This window comes from Terrapene carolina, unplaced genomic scaffold (genome assembly GCF_002925995.2).
Source record: "Terrapene carolina triunguis isolate 2854851 unplaced genomic scaffold, T_m_triunguis-2.0 Scaffold141, whole genome shotgun sequence".
In the NCBI taxonomy this organism is placed as follows: Eukaryota; Metazoa; Chordata; order Testudines; family Emydidae; genus Terrapene; species Terrapene triunguis.
In genome coordinates this window covers 7079370-7103868 of record NW_020664492.1, presented here as the reverse complement: position 1 = coordinate 7103868, position 24499 = coordinate 7079370, and the positions used below count along the sequence as shown (strand labels likewise).

General features: G+C 39.9%; 1 protein-coding gene across 1 annotated transcript in view; it reads right to left on the bottom strand.

Annotated features, from left to right (window-relative positions):
* Positions 1 to 24499, bottom strand: part of LOC112118304 (relaxin receptor 2-like) — a 42106-nt gene that overhangs the window by 5959 nt on the left and 11648 nt on the right. Inside the window, 8 exon segments of the mRNA XM_029911982.1 lie at positions 1387 to 1726; positions 1728 to 1798; positions 2870 to 3099; positions 8687 to 8757; positions 18655 to 18730; positions 18825 to 18896; positions 19895 to 19966; positions 20859 to 20930. Of these exon segments, the coding sequence (XP_029767842.1) occupies positions 1387 to 1726; positions 1728 to 1798; positions 2870 to 3099; positions 8687 to 8757; positions 18655 to 18730; positions 18825 to 18896; positions 19895 to 19966; positions 20859 to 20930 (1004 nt within the window).

The following is a 24499-nucleotide window of genomic DNA, read 5'->3' as shown; positions in this document are numbered from 1 at the left end:
GCAGAGGAGCACATGGTTTGAACAGACACATCCCTTAAGGGAGGATTTATTAAAGGGGATAATCTATATCTTAATAAAGAGGAGAGGATAGAAGTTGATAAAGTACAGGTAGGAACTGAAGAGAAACAGTCAAACAAAAAGTAGTCCCATTCAATTATATCACATGAAGGCAGACAACTAAATAGTGACAAATTTTACAAATGCTAGAAGTCTAAATACTAAGATGGGTGAACTTGAGTGCCTGATATTAAATGAGGATATTGATATAATAGGCATTACAGAAACTTGCTGATACAATGATTCTCAATGGGACACAGTAAGACCAGGGTATAAAATATACAGGAATGACTGAATAGGTTGCACTGGTGTTGGAGTGGCACTATATGTGAAATAAAATATAGAGTGAAATATAGTAAAAATCTTGAATCAAACAGTACCATAGAATCTCTATGAATAGAAATTCCATGCTTGAATAATAAGAGTATAGCAGTAGGAATATGCCACTGACTACCTGACCAGGATGGTGACTGTGAAATGCTCATGGAAATTACAGAGGCTAAATAAACAGAAACCCCAATAAAAATGGGGGATTTCAACTATCCCCATATTGACTGAGTGCATGTAATCTCAGGATGGGATGCAGAGATAAAATTTCTAGACACCATTTATGACTGCTTCTTGGAGCAGCTAGTCCTATAACCCACAAGGGGAGAGGCAATTCCTAAGTGAAGCACAGGTTCTGGATCAAGAGGTGAATATAGCTGAACTGTTCAGTAATAGTGAACATAATTTAATTAAATTTAACATCCCTGTAAGTGAGGGAATGTAGAAGAAACCCACCAGAGTAGCATTTAACTTCTTAAAGAGGAATTACACAAAAATGAGGAGGCTAGTTAAATGGAAATTAAAAGGAATGATAACAAGAGGGAAATGCCTGCAAGCTGCATGGAAACTAAAAACACCATAACAGAGGCTCAAACTATAAATATATCCCAAATAAAAAAACAACAGTAAGATGACCAAAAAAATGCCACAATGCCTAAACAACAGAGTAAAAGAGGAAGGTAGAGACAAAAAGACATCTTTGAAAAATAGGAGGTCAAATCATATTGAGGAAAATAAAAAAGGAACATAAACTCTGGCAAGTCATGTGTAAAAGTATAAGTAGACAGGCCAAAAAGGAATTTGAAGAGCAACTAGTAAAAGACACAAAAACTAGCAGGAAAAAAAAATTAAGTACTTCAGAAGCAGGAAGCCTGCGAACAATCATTGGGACCACTGTAAAAATATATCTACTATACATGAGTTTTCTGTAGTCTGGAAATCAGTTTTTGTAGTGCAATAAGAGAAACAAGTAATAAAGATGTATGAAAATATTAAACTTACCAAGAAAAATCCCAAGAGAATACCCCTTGCCTCTAATTTCTTCTGTTTGATCAGAATAAAGTGGGAAACAAACTCCATTTTTTCCATAAAAATTTCCAAAAAAATCCTCATCCCAAAATGAGATTATTGCTATTACAAATCCAATAAACCATATGGATACAAGGATTATTATTGTCTGATGCTTTCCTGGTCGGATATTACTGAAGGGAAAGACAATTACTAAATATTTTTCCAAAGTCAGATATGTCAACAACAAGACAGAGACCTCTGTAGAAAACATGGCCAGGAAACCCATGATATGACATGGTAAGCTCTCCATCCACAGCACAGCATATTTTTTTATATTGTCCACAGTATTTAATGTCAAAGACTTCAATGGAGAAGAAGTACACACCCATCAGACAATCAGCACCTATTTAAAAAGAAATGTTCACAGTTTATTAAAAATAGTTATTAAATTTAAAGATTTATATACTAAAAATGTTCTTAGAATTGGCCAGATCCTGGCTGACATATGCAGTAATGTAATTTAACCCAGAGTTTGTGGCATCAGAATGAATTTGATGGAAGTGGCTGAGATAGGGTGACCAGACAGCAAGTGTGAAAAACTGGGACAGGGGGTGGGAGGTAATAGGAGCCTATATAAGAAAAAGACCCAAAAATCGGGACTGTCTCTATAAAATCGGGACATCTGGTCACCCTAGTCTGAGATCATGCCATGAATACTGGGTTATGGCACTGTAGTAAATCTGTGAAAGGCAGGTAACTGACACCTCTCATTTGAAAATCACATACAGATAGGGAGATGAAACTACAAGCTAGTACTACTTGAGCCAAGGGAGAATTCTCTTAGCCTGGAAGTAGAATCAGATTCCGTATCCTCTCTATAGGCTAGAAGAGGGCAGCATCACACACTCATTTTATAAACGGAAGCCAGTATAAATTGACTTTAAAGAAGTTGCACTTGTTTATAGCAGATCTAAATTTGGCCCTGTGTTAATATTGTTCAAATGCAGGCTCTTAATTCCAAAATTATTGTTAGACAAAATATGGTGCATTAATTTGGAGTCAATATAATTTTCTGGCTAATTATGAACATGGAATTTATAAACCACAGTGAAGTTTACTAGTTGCTGGTGCCAAAACTGAGAAGAATAAGATGGCATGGCACATCACAAAATGCATGCAATAGCCAGTCTAGCACTGGTTAACCTTTCTGTTTTCTTGGATGTAAAATTAACAGTAAAATTAATAAAGTGAAACCATTAGGCTGCATAGACTCTTCTTATACATCTTGACCATTTGAATTTAAGAGTTAAAAGCAACTTTCTGCTTATATTTAGAATATTGGGAAATGGGACAAAAATAGCAAAGTTAATGCATTGCTTATATTTTTATCTATAATGTAAATGGTTGAATACTCTAATGTACATAGTACAACGGTCTGTCTGATTTAAAAATAATACCACTAATATATACTTACAACACAACATTTTGATAGACGTGGTGTGCATCTTGTTTTCAGCTCTGATAAATGATCTCATTCCAATGATAAAAAGATTTCCAAAACAGGTAACACAAGCTATGACCCAGACAAATACTCTAAGAACATTATTAGCCAAGAGGTTCTCAAATGATGAAATCCCATCTGTTAATGGTGTGCACATTCGCACATGGAGTGCATAGGAACAATACGGAAAATTTTTGAAATAGTTGAAAGCAAAGAAAGGAACATATAAAATTGCTGTTCAAGCACAGGTCAAAGTCACAGTTACGTATTAGATATGCAATTACACATAAAGAAGTGAAAGAGAGGAAATTCTAACAATCAAAATTATGCCTATTGGTTTAAGTAGGAGGTGTAATGTGAATAGCATTTCGCATTAGTTAGTGTAACATGCCGCCAGTGTGAAGCCCTTGATCTGTGGCTGATATTAGAAGGCTTTTTGTCAAATCAGCTCAAAGCTGGTTTTGTTTTGAGAATGTGGCTACTTTGAACTTGTGACCCTAATGCATCCCTTTGCACTAATCCAATTCTGCTGCCTTCCTTTTCTTCATACTGGGTTGACAAAGATGCAGATCTGTTACCATGTCTTGGCAGAAAAGATTTTGCCAGGACACTACTTTGCTTTCTGCATTATCAGACTGCTGGTGTGTGGACTGACTGTAAGTTAATAGTTGACATTTAAGGCCCTCAGCAGACTGGATCTCATGTATGTTACTGAGTTGACAATTCTGACTTCTTAGGCCAGATGGAATGTGGTTTCTGAGGAAGGCCCATTTCTGCAGAAGGGGTATGTGTGGAAAAGTTCATTCCCAATGTATACTAAAAATAATAGAAAGTTTAAAGCTATTGACATTAGGGCTGTTGATTAATCGCAGTTAACTCACACGGTTAACTAAAAAAAATTAACTGTGATTAAAAAAATTAGTCATGATTAATCGCACTGTTAAACAATAGAATGCCAATTGAAACTTATTAAATATTTTTGGATGTTATTCTACATTTTCAAATATATTGATTTCTATTACAACAGAGAATACAAAGTGTACAGTGCTTACTTTATGTTATGATTTTAATTACAAATATTTGCACTGTATAAATGATAAACAAAAGAAATTGTATTTTTCAGTTCACCTCATACAAGTACTGAAGTGCAATCCTTTTATTGTGAAAGTGTAACTTACAAATGTAGATTTTTTTTTTTGTTACATAACTGCACTCAAAAATGAAACAATGTAAAACTTTAGAGCCTACACGTCCACTCAGTTCTACTTTTTGTTCAGCCAATTGCTAAGACAAACAAGTTTGTTTACATTTACGGCAGATACTGCTGACTGCTTCTTATTTACAATGTCATCTGAAAGTGAGAACAGGCATTCGCATGGCACTTTTGTAGCCGGTGTTGCAAGGTATTTATGTGCCAGATATGCTAAACATTCATATACCCCTTCATGCTTTGGCCACCATTACAGAGGACATGCTTCCATGCTGCTGATGCTTGTTAAAAAAAAAATGTGTTAATTAAATTTGTGACTGAACTCCTTGGGGGAGAATTGTATGTCTCCTGTTCTGTTTTACCCGCATTCTGCCATATATTTCATGTTATTGCAGTGTTGGATAATGACCCAACACATGTTCGTTTTAAGAACACTTTCACAGCAGATTTGGCAAAACGAAAAGAAGGTTTCTAAGGATAGATACAGCACTCGACCCAAGGTTTAAGAATCTGAAGTGCCTTCCAAAATCTGAGAGGGACAAGGTGTGGAGAATGCTTTCAGATGTCTTAAAAGAGCAACACTCTGATGCGGAAACTACAGAGCCCAAACGACCAAAAAAGAAAATTAACCTTCTGCTGGTGGCATCTGACTCAGAAGGTGAAAATGAACATGTGTCGGTCTGCTCTGATTTGGATCGTTATCGAGCGGAACCCGTCATGAGCATGGATGCATGTATTCTGGAATGGTGGTTGAAGCATGAAGGAATCCTTAGCGCATCTAGCATGTAAATATCTTGCAATGCCGGCTACAACAGTGCTATGCAAACGCTTGTTCTCACTTTCAGGTGACATTGTAAACAAGACGTGGGCAGCAGTATCTCCTGCAAATTGTAACCAAACTTGTTTGTCTGAGCGATTGCCTGAACAAGAAGTAGGACTGAGTGGACTTGTAGGTTCTAAAGTTTTACATTGTTTTATATTTGAATGCAGTTATTTTTTGTACATAATTCAACATTTGTAAGTTCAACTTTCATTATAAAGAGATTGCACTACAGTACTTGTATTAGGTGAATTGAAATATACTATTTCTTTTGTTTTTTACAGTGCAAATATTTGTAATCAAAAATAAAATAAGCACTGTACACTTTGTATTCTGTGTTGTAATTGAAATCAATATATTTGAAAATGTAGAAAACGTCCAAAAATATTTAAATAAATGGTATTCTCTTATTGTTTAACAGTGCGATTAATCGCACGATTAATTTTTTTTAATTGTGCGAGTAATCGTGATTAATTTTTTAAATCACTTGACAGCCCTAATTGACATATATTTACCAAAAGGAAATATACATTGGTGGCACGTGAACCACAGGCTGGGGGAGGCTAGCCCCCAGCCACGTCCTTCCACCCGAGGCCCTGCCCCTTCCATGCCCCCCTGCCAGAGTCCAGAGCCCTCCAACCGCTGGCCTCAGCCGCAGGCTAGTGCCCCCAGCCCCAGAAGAGTGGGTGCTGCGGCCGCAGCCTCCCCAGCCCCAGAGCGCCAGGAGGGCAGGCGGCGCAGCTCCAGCCTCCTCAGCCTCGGAGCGCTGGGAGGGCAGGCGGCATGCCACCAGTCTGATCTGGGGATACCTCACAGGGGGACTGGAGCAACACCGAGTGGGAAGCAGGATGGGGGGGTCTGAGGGCGGATTGTGGGTGGGGCCACACCTGGCTGTTTGGGGAGGCACAGCCTCTCACAGTCTATGATACCTGCTGTCCATGGAAATATAACTTATAATACTTTATAGTAGCATCTATGCTCTTGGTTCTAACACCTCCCAAACCTTTAGATTGACAGAGTTTAAATCACATCACTCATGATTTTATATACCTCTATCATATCCCCCCTTAGTCTCCTCTTTTCCAAGCTGAAGAGTCCTAGCCTCTTTAATCTCTCCTCATATGGGACCCGTTCCAAACCCCTAATCATTTTAGTTGCCCTTTTCTGAACCTTTTCTAGTGCCAGTATATCTTTTTTTAGATGAGGAGACCACATCTGTACGCAGTATTCGAGATGTGGGCGTACCATCGATTTATATAAGGGCAATAATATATTCTCAGTCTTATTCTCTATCCCCTTTTTAATGATCCCTAACATCCTGTTTGCTTTTTTGACCACCTCCGCACACTGCGCGGACATCTTCAGAGAACTATCCACGATGACTCCAAGATCTTTTTCCTGACTTGTTGTAGCTAAATTAGCCCCCTCATATTGTATGTATAGTTGGGGTTATTTTTTCCAATGTGCATTACTTGACATTTATCCACATTAAATTTCATTTGCCATTTTGTTGCCCAGTCACTTAGTTTTGTGAGATCTTTTTGAAGTTCATCACAGTTTGCTTTGGTCTTAACTATCTTGAGCAGTTTAGTATCATCTGCAAACTTTGCCACCTCACTGTTTACCCCTTTCTCCAGATCATTTATAATTAAGTTGAATAGGACTGGTCCGCGCACTGACCCTTGGGGAACACCACTAGTTACCCCTCTCCATTCTGAGAATTTACCATTAATTCCTACCCTTTGTTCCCGGTCTTTTAACCAGTTCTCAATCCATGAAAGGACCTTCCCTTTTATCCCATGACAACTTAATTTACGTAAGAGCCTTTGGTCAGGGACCTTGTCAAAGGCTTTCTGGAAATCTAAGTACACTATGTCCACTGGATCCCCCTTGTCCACATGTTTGTTGACCCCTTCAAAGAACTCTAATAGATTAGTAAGACACGATTTCCCTTTACAGAAACCATGTTGACTATTGCTCAACAGTTTGTGTGTTTCTAGGTGTCTGACAATTTTATTCTTTACTATTGTTTCGACTAATTTGCCCGGTACCGACGTTAGACTTACCGGTCTGTAATTGCCGGGATCACCTCTAGAGCCCTTTTTAAATATTGGCGTTACATTAGCTAACTTCCAGTCATTGGGTACAGAAGCCGATTTAAAGGACAGGTTACAAACCTTAGTTAATAGTTCCGCAACTTCACATTTGAGTTCTTTCAGAACTCTTGGGTGAATGCCATCTGGTCCCGGTGACTTGTTAATGTTAAGTTTATCAATTAATTCCAAAACCTCCTCTAGTGACACTTCAATCTGTGACAGTTCCTCAGATTTGTCACCTACAAAAGCTGGCTCAGGTTTGGGAATCTCCCTAACATCCTCAGCCGTGAAGACTGAAGCAAAGAATCCATTTAGTTTCTCCGCAACATGAAATGATGCACGTGGATAATAAATTGTTAACGAATATCAAAAGTATAAAAACATGAAAGATACAAATACGCAATAAAATTAAAATGGGAAAATATTCATTAGAAGACACTATTTTTCTGAAATTATTGTGAAATGTATGAAAGTTGATATGCCAAATGACAGCATGTAGGTGTGACCCAGCTGTTTAGTGGGTGGGTCTGCCAATCATACAGAAATCAATTTAAGTTTCACACTTTGATGGCATGGGGAAGCTAGGAAAATTATGAAGCTTTCAGTTTTCAAGAAGAGTTGAGGGATATCGGACAGAGTATAATTTGAGCTCTAGAAACAAAGTGAAGAAGAACACTGCACACTTGCTGCAGACTGCTTACATTCTGTGTCATGGTAGAGATGTAGCAAATGTGAACAGGGCCGGCTCCAGGCACCAGCGGAGGAAGCACGTGCCTGAGGCGGCACATGCTAAGGGGCGGCATTCCATCCATTCTTGGGGCGGCACAGTCCGAGCGTTTTTTTTTGCTTCGGCAGTTTGGGCGGCAGTCTGAGCGACTTTTTTTTTTTTTTTTTTGCTTGGGGCGGCAAAAATGGTGGTAGAGCCGGCCCTGAATGTGAATATTATGAGGGAGCCACAAAAGAAAAAAAAGGCAGCCTAGAATGAAGCGCTAGAGCAAAAGATTAAAGATGTTCAGTTAGAGTGGGATTGACCCTATAGTCACTGCCTTGGAGAGGAGAGAGACCTTGTGGCATGTGTCCTGGCTGGGGTCAATGAGGTGAGAGAAAACATGTTCCATAAGCTGGGGTCCTCTGCCTCAAAAATAGGAAAAAAAAGTGTTTTGTAGTTCAGAGGCATCCAATAGTACTACAAGCTATGACATGTTATGAAGCTACTGAGACATGACAGTAGAGGAAAATAGTCACGTGAAACTGTCTGCACAAACATATACAGCTCTTCCCCCAGCCAAAAGATACGTACTCTTTGCATACAGTAAATTTTTGGGTAACTCTACCTCTCTTATGATGTTAATCACTTGAAGAGCTATTCTGCTTCTTCCAAGTAATCAGGCAGAAACCCCCACCACCCGATGTCATAAAAGTGGTTACTGTGTGGGGAAGAGAGGGGTGATGCCCTATGGAAATATGAATTACATGGAGAAAATGTATTTTTCTTTATTTTATTTGTATAAAATGATATACTTAACATTTTTGGCAGAAACTGGACTCCATTGTGACAAATATTTTAGTATTTAATAATATGGAAAGACTTAATCAGAGCTACTTTGTACATTCTTATATGCTAAAGAAATGTCACCATGATGTCTGCTATTTTCCATACATGCATATAGGAAAGGTTCTTCAGGGGCTGAAACATTCTTGAATTTATATTTGGAATCTCTATAGTTCCAGGTCTCTGGAAAAGAAGTAAATTTCGTTATCTATAAACAAACTTTGAAATAGTTTTATTTTAGTTATCACATCCTGAATTACACGAAAAAGTGTATTTCCCAAATCACATGGTAATAAGTAGCCTGAGCACAATGCACAATATGCTATTTCAACAAGACTACTCTTAGTATTTTGTTCATCACAGTGAGCTTGTTTATAGAAGAGTATAGAATCATAGAAATGTATAGGACTGGAAGCTACCTTGAGGTCATCAAGTCCAGGCTCCTGTGTTAAATGGTCTAGTAAACCTGACAGGTGTTTGTTCAACCCATTCTTAAAAACCTCCAATTAAGAGGATTCTACAACCTACCTTGGAAGCCTATCCAGAGCTTAACTATCCTTATAGTTAGAAAGGTTTTCCTAATATCTTAACTAACTCTCTCTTGCTGCATATTAAGCCCATTACTTCTTGTCCTCCCTTCAGTGAACGTGGAGGACAATTGATCATAGCCTGTCTAATAAAATAAAACACTTAACAAATTTGAAAACTATTATCAAGTCCCCCCTCAGTCTTCTTTTCTCAAGACTAGACATGCCCAGTGTTTTTAACCTTTCCTCATAGGCCAGGTTTTTTAAATCTTTTATCATTTTCATTACTTTCCTCTGGGTTCTCTGCAATTTGCCCACATCTTTCCTAAACATGGCACCCAGAACTGGACACACTACTCTAGCTCAGGCCTCACCTGTGCCAAGTAGAGCAGGACAATTACTTCCCATGTCTGACACACGCCATTCTTGTCAACACACCCCAGAATGATATTAGCCTTTTTCACAACTCATCACATTGTTGATTTACATTCAAGTTGTTATCCAATATAACCCCCAGATCCTTTTTAGCAGTGCTACCACCTAGCCAGTTATTCCCCATTTTGTAGTTGTACATTTGACTTTTCCTTCCTAAGTGTAGTACTTTGCTTTTCTCTTTATTGAATTTCATCTTGTTGATTTCAGACCAATTCTCCAATTTGTCAAGGTCATTTTGAATTCTAATCCTGACCTCCAAAGTGCTTGCAACCACTCCCAGCTTGGGGTCATCCACAAATTTTATAATCATACTCTCCACTCCATTATCCAAGCCATTAAAGAAAATATAGTACTGGACCCAGGACTGATCCCTGCAAAGCCACAGTAGATACACACTCCCAGTCTGATAGCAAACCATTATTAAGTACGCTTTGAATATGATCTTTCAACCAGTTGTGCACCCACCTCATAGTAATTTAATCAAGCCCACATTTCCCTGAGTTTGCTTATGAGAATGTCATGGGGGACTGTCAAAAGCCTTTACTAAAAGTCAAGATATATCATGTCTACTGCTCCTTCTCCATCCACTGGGCCAGTAACCCTATCAAAGAAGGAAATTAGGTTGGTTTGGCAGATTTGTTCTCGACAAATTCCATGCTGGCTATTCCTTATAACCCTATTATCCGCTAGATGCTTACATATCTATTGTTTAATAATTTGTTCCAGTATTTTTCCAAGTATTGAAGTTAGGCTAACTGGTCTATCATTCTCCAGGTCCTTTTTGTTCCCCTTTTTAAAGACAGGCACTATGTTTGCCCTTCTCCAATCCCAGAGGATTTCACCCATCCTCCAGGAGTTCTCAAAGATAATTGCTAACAGTTCCGAGATTGTTTCAGCTAGTTCCTTAAGTATCTTCAGATGAATTTCATGAGTCCCTGCTGACTTGAATACATCTAACTTATCTAAATATTCTTTAACCCGTTCTTTTCCTATTTTGGCTTGCCTTCTTTCCCTCTTGTTAATTGTGTTCAGTAGCTGGTCACCCTTAACCTTTTTAGTGAAGACTGAAGCAAAATAGCCATTAAACACCTCAGCCTTCTTGATGTCATCTGTTAAGGGTCACCTTTCCCACTAAGTCAAAGACCTACACTTTCCTTTGTCTTTCTCTTGCTCCTAATGTATTTAAAGAGCCTCTTCTGATTGCCTTTTATGTCCCTTGTTAGGCGTAACTCATTTTGCGCCTTAGCCTTTCTGATTTTGTCCTTACAAGCTTGTGCGTTTCTTTTATACTCCTCCTTAGCAAGTTGTCCACGTTTCCATATTTTGTAGGTTTCCTTTTTGATTTTCAGGTCATTAAAGAAAGCACTTGATGGTGCCATAATTGGCCTATTTACTATTTCCATATGTCAGGTATAATATATGTTTTGTCTCCACTAATCTGGGATTCACTAATTGGAGTGTCCAGTGATATGAGATCTCAGTCTCAAAGAACTATCATTTCCTGGCTGATTATTAGGGTTATTGTGCCCTGAAATCCTTAAGGAATACACCATGTTTATAAAGGAATGAAGGGAGTCCAACAGAATATTGTAAATATGCCAGATATCCAATTCTTTATGACACTACTTTCAGCAAACTATAACAGAAAATATTTTAAGGATACCAAAAATGTAAAAAAAAGCAAAACAAACAAAAAACAAAAGACAACCTCCCCTCACTGCTCCCAAAATCTACAAAAGTCTTTGAGTCCAAATAGTCTCAAATGGTTTAGAAAATGTAGTTTCTGCCTTCTTTTGCAAACTACTGTTCAAAAGACTGTACACTCACAAAGAGTGTATAGTTCAAATAACTACAGATGTAAAGCTTTTTAGATCAGTCAAAACTTAGTGTATTGATTTTATTTTAAATAAATGCCCCAGTTCAGCGATTTCTATATATCACTATGTTCAGATTCCCTGCTGATATCTTAAAGGAATCCATTTTTGAAAGACACATTATAGTTAACAATAGCATATAGCAGTCACACATTCATGCTCTAAGTTTTGTGGATAAATTTTAAGACTAATTTTGTTGATTTATACAGAGAAAAAAGTGTAATTGGACCTGGTTATCTTGCATCTTTTAGCAACCTCCTTTTAATTGGGATTTAAAAGATTAAGATTAATAAATCAAACTGGTACCTGTGCATGACAATAAGTACCTGATTTATCTGTATGCATTGATGCCATTGGGAGATGCACATGCACAGATAAACCAGGTATAGATTAACCATACCTACCTGTATTCCATTAATATAAACTTCAGTCTAATTTACAATAAATTATAAATTTGGCTGATTATAGATTGATGTTTATAATATGAATCTATTTGTCAATGGACAACCAAAAAGGATGCAGAAATTCTGCCATATATTTCATGTTATGGCAGTATGTGGGTAAAACCAGAGCAGAAGACATACGATTGTCCCCCCAAGGAGTTCAATCATAAATTTAATTAGCACTTTTTTTTTTTAACACGCATCATCAGTATGTCCTCTGGAATGGTGGCCAAAGCATGAAGGGGCATATGAATGTTTAGCATATCTGGCACATAAATAGCTTGCAATGCCAACTACAAAAGTGCCATGCGAACACCTGTTCTCACTTTCAGGTAGGGTGACCAGATGTCCTGGTTTTATAGGGACAGTCCCGATTTTTGGGTCTTTTTCTTGTATAGGTTCCTATTGCCCCCCACCCCATCCCGATTTTTCACATTTGCTGTCTGGTCACCCTACTTTCAGGTGACATTGTAAATAAGAAGTGGGCAGCATTATCTCCCGTAAATGCAAACAAAATTGTTTGTCTTAGCAATTGGCTGAACAAGAAGTAGGACTGAGTGGGCTTGTAGACTCTAAAGTTTCACATTGTTTTATTTTTGAGTGCAGTTATGTAACAAAAATATCTACATTTGTAAATTGCACTTTCACAATAAAGAGATCACATCACAGTACTTGTATGAGGTGAATTGAAAAATACTATTTATTTTGTTTATTTTTTTTACAGTGCAAATATTTGTAATAAAAATAATATAAAGTGAGCACTGTACACTTTGTATTCTATGTTGTAATTGAAATCAATATATTTGAAAATGTAGAAAAACATCCACAAATATTTATAATAAATTTAAATTGGTATTCTATTATTGTTTAACAGTGCGATTAAAACTGTGATTGTGATTAAATTTTTTAATCGAGTTAATATGTTTTAAGTTAATTGCTTGAGTCAACTGCAATTTATTGACAGCCCTATAATACTGAACCATCATTTATTTGAATCTGCTGAGAGACCTAGCTTCTATTACACATTATCAGTTACAGTATAAATCACTTTGGGCCAGATTCTGATCCCAGGTACACCGGCATAAATCCAGAGTAACTCCACTGACCTCAATTATTTTGTATTTATGCTGGTGTATATCCTGTGCAATTTAGAAGGTGAATTTTGGAAGTATGTCAGAAATTTGCCTGCATTACAATAGTATTTTACAGACTGCTTTTACATATATGCAAGGCTGTCAGTGCGGAGTTTACAGGTTTCAGAGGGCACTTCTCCCCCGTGTTTTGTGTATTCTCAAAGCAACGGACATACAAAAGAACCTTGTCCAGATGTATTGGTCAAAAGACAAGACAGAACTCACAGATCCTTTCAACAATGAGCCAGGATATACAAATAGAGGTATCTAGTTAAATTGCACTGGTCAGCAACTGCGTTAACTGGGCCCGGCAGCTCTAATGCAGTATTCTTGCTATAGGGCTTCCCCTGAGATGATGTATGAAATTTGGGTTCAGAAGTGTCTGAACTCAATAAGGAACATGCCACAGGTACTAGTACTTTACTTTGGATTTTGATCTTTTGACTTTACACCTGGTCACATTATATAAAAATGATAACACTGGTGACTTTTTAAAGCAGCAAGAAATGTTTACAGGTTTCTTTTTGTGTTACATTCCTTCTAATTTGAATAGATAAATCATATTGCTAATCTTGACAGATAGGTAGGTGCTGTATGAGTAGTAACATACCTATCAAAGACTGGTGTGTGCGCTCCCATATTCAAAACAACCAAACTTTTCTGGATTGCTCAAGTTTATTTACTTTCAGCATATATACCCATTCAAATTTCAAAAGAGTTCCCTGTCTTCCTAATGCTATCCTGCTTCTGTGGTCTCTTCCAGGACTGGAAGATTTATAGGAACAGTTACACTCGCTATATTTGTTCTGTGAATGATCATGAAATGAAGCGCTGGAATGTACTTAAAATAATCCAAATAGAAAAACCATTCTGATTCAGACACCATATCTTGGCATCCTCACTTCGGGTCACAGCACAATGCAGGCTTTGAACATCAATGATTTTTATGGTAAGGCAAGATAGGGGAAAGGTATCAAAAGATGACGCATAGGAGAGCTACTAAGAACAGTTTGTGGTTAGTACCAACTTATATCTGAAACGATCTGAGCCTTTTGAAGTAAAGAATTGCCTTTTTTGCTCAGTAGAGCATTTTGAACATTCAGACAGAATAGCAAAATAGACAAATTAACAAAAATAGAATAGCTAGAAACTCAACAATACGAAATTAATGTTTAACTTTCCATTTCTGCAGATTACTGGAAAAAGCCCATATAGTACATCAATGTGATGGTAAAAATTTTAAAGTTGTACTATATTCTTGTGTTTCACCTGCAAACATGAGAAGTCTGGAATACGTATTTTTGGCATGAACATGACATGCAGAAGGGAATCACAGATTGGGCATACAAGGGCAGACCTTGACCCTAAGTAGGGGGAAACAGAAAATCTTTTGAATTCAAACTTTTATAGTGTACCTATTTTATAAATTATGATTGCTATGAATTACCTCTATTGAAATCATAGCAATCTAAAAGAAAGCTTTACAGAGGAATAAATTGCAGCAAACATTCTGGAACATAAGAACATAAGACCTACCATACTGGGTCAGACCAAGGTCCATCTAGCCCAGGATTCTGTCTCTGATAGGAGCTAGTACTAGAGCTTCAGGGGGAGTATACAGAACAATTTGGAGAGATCGATCCCTGTGTATTCCTCCTGGCTTCTGCAGTCAGAGATTTAAGGTCACCCTGAGTCTGGGGTTACATCCCTGACCATTTTGACTAATAGCGATTGATGGACCTATCTCTCCAAGAACATATCTAGTTCTTTCTTTAACCCAATTATACTTTTGGCCATCACAAAATCCCATGGCAATGAGTTCCACAGGTTAATTTTGCACTGTGTGAAAAAGTACTTCCTCTTGTTTGCATTAAACCTGCTGCCTTTTTATTTCATTGTGTATTGTGGGAAAGGGTAAAAAAAATTCTCTGTTCACATTTTCCACACCATTCATGATTTTATAGACTTCTATTGTTTCTCCCCTTAATCATCTCTTTTCTAAGCTGAACAGCCCTAATCATTTTAGTCTCTCCTCACATTGAAGCCATTCCATACCCTTAACCAGGGCCGGATTTCCAATTAGGCACAGTAGCACATGCATTGGGGGTGCCAGCATTCTAAGGGGGTTGCCAAGTATGTGATTTTCTAGCCCAATTGGACTATTTTTAGATGACAGTTGCCAGGGTTTTTTAGCAGTTAAGAGTTGTGGTATTTTGGTCTATTTTGCTGCCCTGCTGCCACTGGCCACATTATGGGGAGTTCCACATGAGGCAGAATTTTTTTTCCTGCAGAAAATGTGGTGCAGTTCTGCCTTTTGCCCACCAGAGGCCACTGTGGCACCAGAACAACTTGAGTTGGTTGAGGCTGACTGGTCTGATGGGTGCAGGGCTGGCCTTACCATGAGGTGAACTGAGGCGGCCACCTCAGGTGCCAGATTGGGGAAGAGGAGGAGGGAGCGCCATTAGGACCCAGAGTGTAGAAAATTGTGTCTGCTGCTGGTGCATATGTATTCTCTCTGCTCTAGATGCACAGAGATGGTGGAGTGCTGTGCTGGAGGAAGGAGGGCACGAGAGATATAACAGGCAGGCCGGAGAAAAGGTGAGAGGGAATAACAGAAAGCAGCAGGAGCTGCAGGAAAAGAGAGGAGGAGGAGGAGCCTTTATGTACCTCTCTAGCACCCCCAGGAGCCTGGACTGATTAACACCAGCTTCTCAGGGAGCTTCCAGTTTCCTGCTGCTTCCCTGACCCCACTTGAGGTGAACAGGCAGCCAACTGAAGTAGTAGGAGCCAGTTAGGCCCTTAAGACGCTGATATCTTCCCTCACTCAGGCCCTGCTACCAGCCTGCTTATTTGTCCCCTTCAATTGATGTTGAGAGCCACTATAGCTGGCACAGAACAGCAATCATGAGTGAAAGAAGAAAACGCCCCTCTGGGGCAGCATTCAGAAAAAGAAAGCAAAGGAAGCTTTTCTATCTAAGCAGGAAGGAGCTCTCCTGAGATACATAGACACAAATGTTCACAATGAGCCTTCTGGCCCCTGTGGGGATGTGAGTGGTGAGGAGATGCCTGATCTTCCAGTTAGTCAGAGTGCAGGTGACCTGGCAGCTACTGCAACATCCATGTCTCCATCTCAAATTGATGTTACCATGCACATTCCTGAAGAAAAGTATAGATCAGAGAAGAGTGTGGTGGAGGCGCAAGAAACTGCTGCTACTGAGTTTAGTTCCTTAAGTCTAGATGATCCAGGACTGTGGACCCACTTGAGCATTGAATTTCATCTGCCATTTTCCCCCCAGACAACCTGTTTTGTGAGATCTCTTTATAACTCTTTGCAGTCAGCTTTGGATGTAACTATCTTGAATAATTTTGTATCATCCGCAAACTTAACCACTGAATGATCTGGAAAAGGAAGTGAATAATGAACAAATATGTTGAACAGCACAGGACCCAGTACAGATTCTTGAGCCCCCCACCCCCACTGCTTACCCTCTCCATTGTGAAAACTGAAAACTTTGTTACCTATTTTTTAACTAGCTTCTCTGCAATGGGCTTGTCTTCCTTGAACTGTGCTCCTTTACCATCTTTGTCATCTAGTGGCCCCACTGCCTGTTGGGCAGGCTTCCTGCTTCTAATGTACTTTTAAAAAGTCTAATGTTACTTTTTGTGTCTTTAGCAAGTTGCTTCTCAAATTCTTTCTTGGCCTGCCTTCTTATGCTTTCACAGTTAACCTGCCAGAGTTTGTGTTCCTTCCTATTATCCTCACTAGGTTTTGACTTCCTAATGTTGAAGGATACCTTTTTGCCTTTAATGGCTGCCATTACTCTGCTGTCAAGTATCAGAGGGGTAGCTGTGTTAGTCTGAATCTGTAAAAAGCAACAGAGGGTCCTGTGGCACCTTTAAGACTAACAGAAGTATTGGGAGCATAAGCTTTCGTGGGTAAGAACCTCACTTCTTCAGATGCAACATCACTTCAGTTGCATCTGAAGAAGTGAGGTTCTTACCCACGAAAGCTTATGCTCCCAATACTTCTGTTAGTCTTAAAGGTGCCACAGGACCCTCTGTTGCTTATTACTCTGCTGTTTAGTCATGGTGACATTCTTTTGGTCCCTTTATTGTCCTTTCTGATTTGGGGTATACATTTAGTCTGAGTCGCTATGGTAGTGTTTTTAAATAGCCTCCATGTTGCTTGCAGTCATTTAACCCTTGTGACAGCTCCTTTCAATTTCTGTCTAACAAGCATCCTCATTTTTGTGTAGTTCTCCTTTTTTAAAGTTAAATGTTACAATGGTGGGTTTTTGGGGGCATTCTCCCCCCCCCCCCGCCCCCCTTACAAGGATGTTAAATTTAGTTACATTATGGTCACTATTACTGAGCAGCTCAGCTACAGTTACCTCTTGGACTAGAACCTGTGCTCCACTTAGAACTCTATCGAGAATTGCCTCTCCCATTGTGGGTTCCAGGACTCCAAGAAGCAGACATTAATGGCACCTAGACCTTTTATCTGTTCTTCATGCCCTGCGATACAATTCACCCAATCAATATGAGGATAGTTGGAATCACCCATTATGAGTGCGCTTTCTACTATTGTAGACTCTCTAACGTCCCTTAGCATTTCACAACTACTGTCACCATCCTGGTCTGGTGGTCAGTAGTATATTCCTACTGCTATACTCTTACTATTCAAGCATGGAATTTCTATCTGTAGAGATTCTGTAGTACAGTTTATTTCATGTAAGATTTTTACCTTATTTGATTCTATGCTTTCTTGTACATATGATGCCACTCCCCCATGAGGGTGAACTACTCTGTCATTCCTATATATTACACCCTGATAGTACTATCTCCCATTGATTACTCTCATTCCACCAAGTTTCTATGATGCCTATTATATCAATAGCCTCATTTAATATCAGGCACTCAAGTTCCCCCATCTTAGTATTTAGACTTCTGGCATTTGTACATTTTGTCACTATTCAGTTGCTTGCCTTCATGTGTTATTTTAAAATGGGACTCCATTTTGTTTGACTGTTCCTCATTAGCTCCTACCTCTACTTTACCAATTTCTTTCTTATGCATTTTACTAGGATATAGAGTTCCCCTTTCAATAAGTTCATCCCTAAGGGACGTCTCTGCCCAAACCTCCGCATCTGTAGGCTTTCCTCCAGCCCTTAGTTTAAAGGGTCCTCTACAATCTTTTTCATTTTATGTGCCAGCAGTCTGGTTCTATTTTAGTTTAGATGGAGCCCATCCCTTCTGTATAGGTCACTTTCCCCCCAAAGGTTCCCCAGTTCCTAATAAACCTAAATCCCTCTTCCCTACACTATTGTCTCATTGACTTCTTAGTTTTGCCTGTCTGTGACTTACATGTCTTGCCCATCAGCCTATGCGCTGTAGGAGATGTATAATTTATTTTTTGTCTGAACTCTTTGGTTGCTCCTAGGCTTACTGTTGAACACGGCAGTAAACTTTATCAATCTTTGTGGCTGTGAATTATACATTTTGGGCCTGATACATCTAGGTACTGAGCACCTATCAGTGATGTGCTGACTGCCCTTATGTCCCTTTGTTCAGTATCTCACAGTATCAGGCCTATTATAATTAATCAATATTTCTCCTGGCTTAGAGGCATACCATTCAATACACTATGTAACATATTTCAATTCTTCACTTACAAAGACTCAAGTTGTTGAAGACTGTCAAACTGATCCCCATACAGCTGAGAAAGTGGAGTGCAAGACAAGTTACTGAAAAAAACAAAAAAATTGCTTATTGCTCAGAATTTAGAAAAAAAAAATCAAGCCAAACGACAATATTCTAAAAATCTGATTTGTGACTTACAGTTTTTGTAAATGTTTCAGATCTTCAAAAATATAATGTGGTAATTCTGTAATTAAGTTGTTGGAGAGGTCCCTGGGAGAAAAATAAAGACCAAAACCATTGGGAATCATCATCAGTGTTGTGCTCTTCCATTTCAATAGATAAAGTTTCATTCAATAGCATATTTGATCTTGAGGAAGCCAAAGGAACAGATTTTCTGCACTTTTAACATTAGCCGGAATCCCTTCTATCCTGTTACTTAACAGCTCATGACAAACGCTTCCATTTCACTTGAGAAGAATTATTTGTTTGCATTGCTTCAGTCCATTCTATCACTTGTTTCTTACAACATCCTTCCTCTTTTGGGATGTTGAATTGATTAAATGCATGCATTGGAGTCTGGTGATTACTAAACATTAATCATCTGTTTGCTATATTGAGCTGCAATTTTTACATTTTAGTACAGTTAGAGTAAGAAAAAAAAGAGTGCATTCAACACTGTGAAGATTGAAGAATATGATGAACCAACTAATTTTATACAGAATCACATTACTGAATGCCCTGCCCACCTCTCAAAAGTTTCAACATTCTGGCAAGCCAAACCCCCTACCAATTAACAGCTCCACCTACTCCTCTCTCTTCAGCTGCCAATGACAGTCAATTCTAATCACTCGTCATGTCCCTCTCTCCAGACTAGGCTGATCAGACAGCAAGTGTGAAAAATCGGGACGGGGGTGAGGGGGGGTATATAAGAAAAAGCCCCAAATATCGGGACTGTCCTTATAAAATCGGGACATCTGGTCACCCTACTCCAGACACCAATGATCCATTATTTACCCTTCCCTTCTAGACTTCTACTCCCTCTCCAGCTATTTGCACATGTTCCCTTAGACATGGAACACCAGCTAGTTTAGTAACCGAGTCCCCCTTTTAGGATTCAAGAGAGTGCTAGAGCTATCTTCTGCTCTTCTCCAGTGTTGGTTTACAAGGAAGGGAGAATACACTGCATGTGCCTCTTAATTATTCACTCCCACAAATTACTAAAATGTAACAGACCATAACTATCATTCAAAAACAGATCAACAACTCACAGTTCTCCCAGATCTCTTAATGAAGAAAATGTCTTTTCAGGCACAAAACGAATTTGATTTCCACAAAGAAAACTGTGACATTAAATAGATGTTAAAGTAACAGTTTAATGTTTTAATATAGTTGTTTCTGGCTTTATAGTTTTTCTAGTTGAATTGGAATTTACATAGGACCAGGCTCATTTTCACAAGCGGTGACATATTGTACTTTTTTATTCAGCTCAAAAGCAATTGTGTTGAGCTAAGTTCTGAGGTACTTAATCAAACAAAGCTCTCCCTGAAGGCAATGGAGAATTTGACTGATTAAAGGCTGATGGCTTTGGTCTATAGACAAGAATCTTAAATACTCAAAATGTAGCATCAGGTTTTTGCTCTGTAAATCCCCCTGAATTTCACACAGTCCTACTCTAGAGACCCCAACTGGAAAAAATCAGCATGTGTAAAATGCAGGTACTTATCCTTTTTCTTGATCTCCAGAAAGCTCTCCAGGTGCATGTGAATCCCCTCCAAATTCTACTTGGCATAACCTGGGAAACTGACCGAAGAATCTTGTTACTGACAAAGAGATATTGTCGTATAGCCACAACTCACATGGTAAACACCAATGCAGCTGAATGCCCTTCTTCAACATCAGCTTTGTTTCTGTCTGATATTAGGCTCCTGGTCTTGACACGTTAACTTAAAGAGGGATCTGATCATAAGGCAGAAACAACAGAAGTTGTCTAATTCTTATTCTATTTGTTGAACCAACTGATAAAATGACCATTTCCAAAAGGCTCCTGAAGGCTGTGCATAAAATAACTAATTATTATTAGTTAATTAACAATAAAGATTGTTCCCTTGACAAAATGCTATGAAGCAGAAGTGTCCCTGACTAGGAGTTATGAATGGAAACAAACCATGTGTTGAATAATATGATTTAAGGAGTTTTTATTGCTGTCATTTTATGAACTGTTTATTTACTTACAGTACTGTGAGTGCATCACATTCCAGGAAGGTGGTATTAGTTAAGGTCTCGATACGATTGCCTTCAAAATCCCTGAATGAAAAACAAGAGTTTTTATTTACTTTTTATGAACAAATCATACAAATATTTTCATGGCAGTGGCCCCAAGGCTCTGGGCTGTTTTTGTGCTTTTGAACTTTTTTACTACATTTCTTTCCAAACCATCCCTTATTCCAGGACATAAACATAAATGTCAAAGAAAGGAAACTCTGGTACTGGCCCAATTGTGACCAGGGTCGGCTCCAGGCACCAGCTTACCAAGCAGGTGCTTGGGGCGGCCACGCCGGAGAGGGGCGGCATGTCCGTCTCTTCCGCAGCAATTCGGCAGTGGGTCCCTCACTCCAGCTCGGAGCGAAGGACCTCCCGCCGAAGTGCCGCAGATCGCGATCGCGGGTTGTTTTTTTGGGGGGGCGGGGGGAGAGCTGCTTGGGGCGGCAAAAACCCTGGAGCAGGCCCTGATTGTGACCATCCCCTCTCTCATTTCATCAGAACTAAACCAACCTGCCTGACATTTCTCATGTGTAGTCTGTGTACTGAAGTATACAGATCAGGGGTGGCCAAATTTACTGACCCTCCAAGCCGCATACAACAATCAAGAGCCGGGGTGCGCCTGCCAGGGCTTGGGACCCATTCAGCCCATTTCCTGCTGAAGCCCCGAGACCCCCCTCTCCCCCTCCACCCTGCTGGTCAGAAGCCAGAGGCAAAGCGTGAGGGGGTTATGTGTCCCCCTCTGATTTTTGCCAGGGTTTGCTGGCCCCACTCAGTCACATGGTGCCGCTGGGCCCCTCCCTGCACAGCAGCTGCTGGAGCTGGCAAGATGGGAGCTCCGGCCATGGGGAGAGGCAATGGCAAACAGCTGGGAGCTGCAGGGAGAGCTGCTACTTTTGCTGCTGCCTCTCCCCATGGAGCTGAAGGAGCGGCCCTCCCTGCCGCTTCCAGCTGTTTGCCACTGCCTCTCCATGGGGAGCTAACAGCTGGGAGATGCGGGGGTGGGTGGCAGCTGAAAGTAAGGGGGGGCAGGACTCAAGCTGTTGGGGGAAACCTTTTAATGGTGCCCCCCCTCAGCAGGCACCAGTCATCTCTGGCAGAAGCCCCTAGCCCACCACCCCGCCACAGGGTCGCCTACCAGACTGGGGCAAGGGAGGCGTGGGGAGCTCCACAAGCCACACTTTAACTGTAAAAGAGCCGCATGCCGCTCACGAGCCGCAATTTGACCACCCCGATATAGATTATTATGGCAGCAGGCATCAGCAGGTGGCACTGTTACACATATGCTAAGAAACAGAACTTGGAAGACTGAGAACAAGTTTTTAGTCTGTTAAGAAATGCTCTATTGCTAGTTTTGTTGTGTGGGGAGAATCTGTGGCAGATAGAAGAGAGTTTGCTCCTGGCTTTAATCTCTATATTTGGAGGAAATTCTTACGACAGGGTAAATTTGGAGCATTGATATGTGGGGTAAGATTTCTGGAAGAGTGAATTATAGATATCAAGTTACAATTAGAATATACCCAGATTCTGCATCACCGAATTCCTCCCCATTAGGAAGCTCACCTGCCCCAGAATTCTGCTACTGCATCAGCAGAGGAGTGTCACCGATGTAAGAAGAGGGACACCGGTGTCAGAAGGGGCAACTTTCTATATTTAAGTTTGTAGACAACTGGTTGAGGCACCTGTCAGATGATGGTTTGAAACACGGGAGAGTTCAACTTTTGCAAATTTCCTGATGCTGTTTTGGGAATGTACAACTCTCAAAAATGGCTTGACCTAAAAACTCCACATCTGATTCGTTCTGTTATCTTCAGAGAGGCCAAGTGACAATTTTCGGACAACCATAATTTAATGTTTTAGGATGAGGTTTTTGAAAGTGCTCAGTGTTGGCTATTGACTTCAATGGGAGCTGAGTTATGCCAATGTTGAGTGTTTTTGAAAATTCCACCCTTAAATGTTAACAATTTATTTGAGTAAATAACCAGATAAACCTTTTGCATAATGTACTTACATCCAGTTAATAAAAGGCATTTCAGTACACAGTTTCCTGGGAAGGGCCTCAAATGAGTTGTTTATCATAGACCTTCATAAAAGGAAGACACTATTACAAAAGGAACTGTTGCATTAAACTCTAAAACATACTGTCTAGTAGTGGAAAAAAACATTCAAAACATAAACTTGTGAGTGAAGAGTCCATGAGGTTAGGTTAGTTACATTGCCTTAAAAGCAAGAAATTAAGTTTGCTACAGTCCATTAAGAAAAAAAATCAGTGATTTAAATGGGTCCCCCCCCCCCCAGTTTTCTCTGCACCATGGGGCATGAGTCACTTGCAGGTTTAAACTAGTGTAAATTGTTCAATTCTCTGTAACTTGAAGTCTTTAAATCATGATTTGAGGACTTCAGTAATGCAGCCAGAGGTTATGGGTCTATTACAGGAGTGGGTGGGTGACATTGTGTGGCCTGCGATGTGCAGGAGGTCAGACGAGTCCAGGGGTTCTCACAACAAATTTTTTGGTGGCCTCAGAGTGCGGCCACCAACTCTTGCTGGTGCCGCACTGACACCTTTTTCCTAAAATTATTTATTTTTCCAAAAGTTAATAAAGTAATATGCACATATATACATCTAAATCATTGTAATTTATTTATGTAAGGTTTGGGAGGGGGGTTGCCTCCCTGCCACTGCGTCCCTCCTCACCCCCCCCCACTTGCTGCTGGCTTGCTGCGTCCCTCCTCAGTCCCCCACCTGCTGCTCACCTGCTCTCAGCCCCCCACCTGCCGCTCACCTCCTCAGTCCCCTGCCAGACGCCCCCCTGCATGCCATGAGAACCCCCGCTCACTGCTGGCTCACCACTCGTCCAGGAGCAACAGGGAGGAAGGGGAGGGGCTGATGCTTCCTCCCCCATCACTGCCCAGGAAGCTTTCCTGGCTGCAGGGAAACCCCCTGGTGGCCGCATTTGAGAAACAGTGGACTAGATGATCATGATAGTCCCTTTCTGACCTTAAAGTCCATGAGTCTATAACAAATCTATAATCTTCTGACACTGGTATATCAGGTATTTTCTTAATAAACAATAAATAATAAATGCTCATGAAAGGAGTCAAATTGACAACCCCAGAGCATGCTGAGTACCTACAACTCCCACTTGAAAATGGCAGGTCTTCACTATCCCTGAAAAATCAGTGCATTTGTTTGAAATAGACAGCAAAATTTGGACTGAGGTGCCTAACTTTAGAAACCTAACTGACTAAAATGCTTTGTAAACATCAAACTAACGAATCCTCATCACCACTGTAAGGAAAATATAGTAACTGATTATTATTATAGGTTGACACTAAGACACAAAGAGGTTAAATGATTTGTATATAGTCACAAAGCAAATTCAGAGTCAGAGCTGGGAACAGACCTCAGGAGTTCCTGGCTCCCAGCAATCTTGCTGAGGCCACTGCTTCTTGATTGACTAAGGGTATGTCTACACTACGAGAGTAGTTCGATTTCACTTAAATCGAATATGTGGAATCGATATTGCAAAGTCGAACGTGTGTGTCCACACTAAGGACAGTAATTCGACTTTGTGAGTCCACACTAACGGGGAAAGCGTCGACATTGGAAGCAG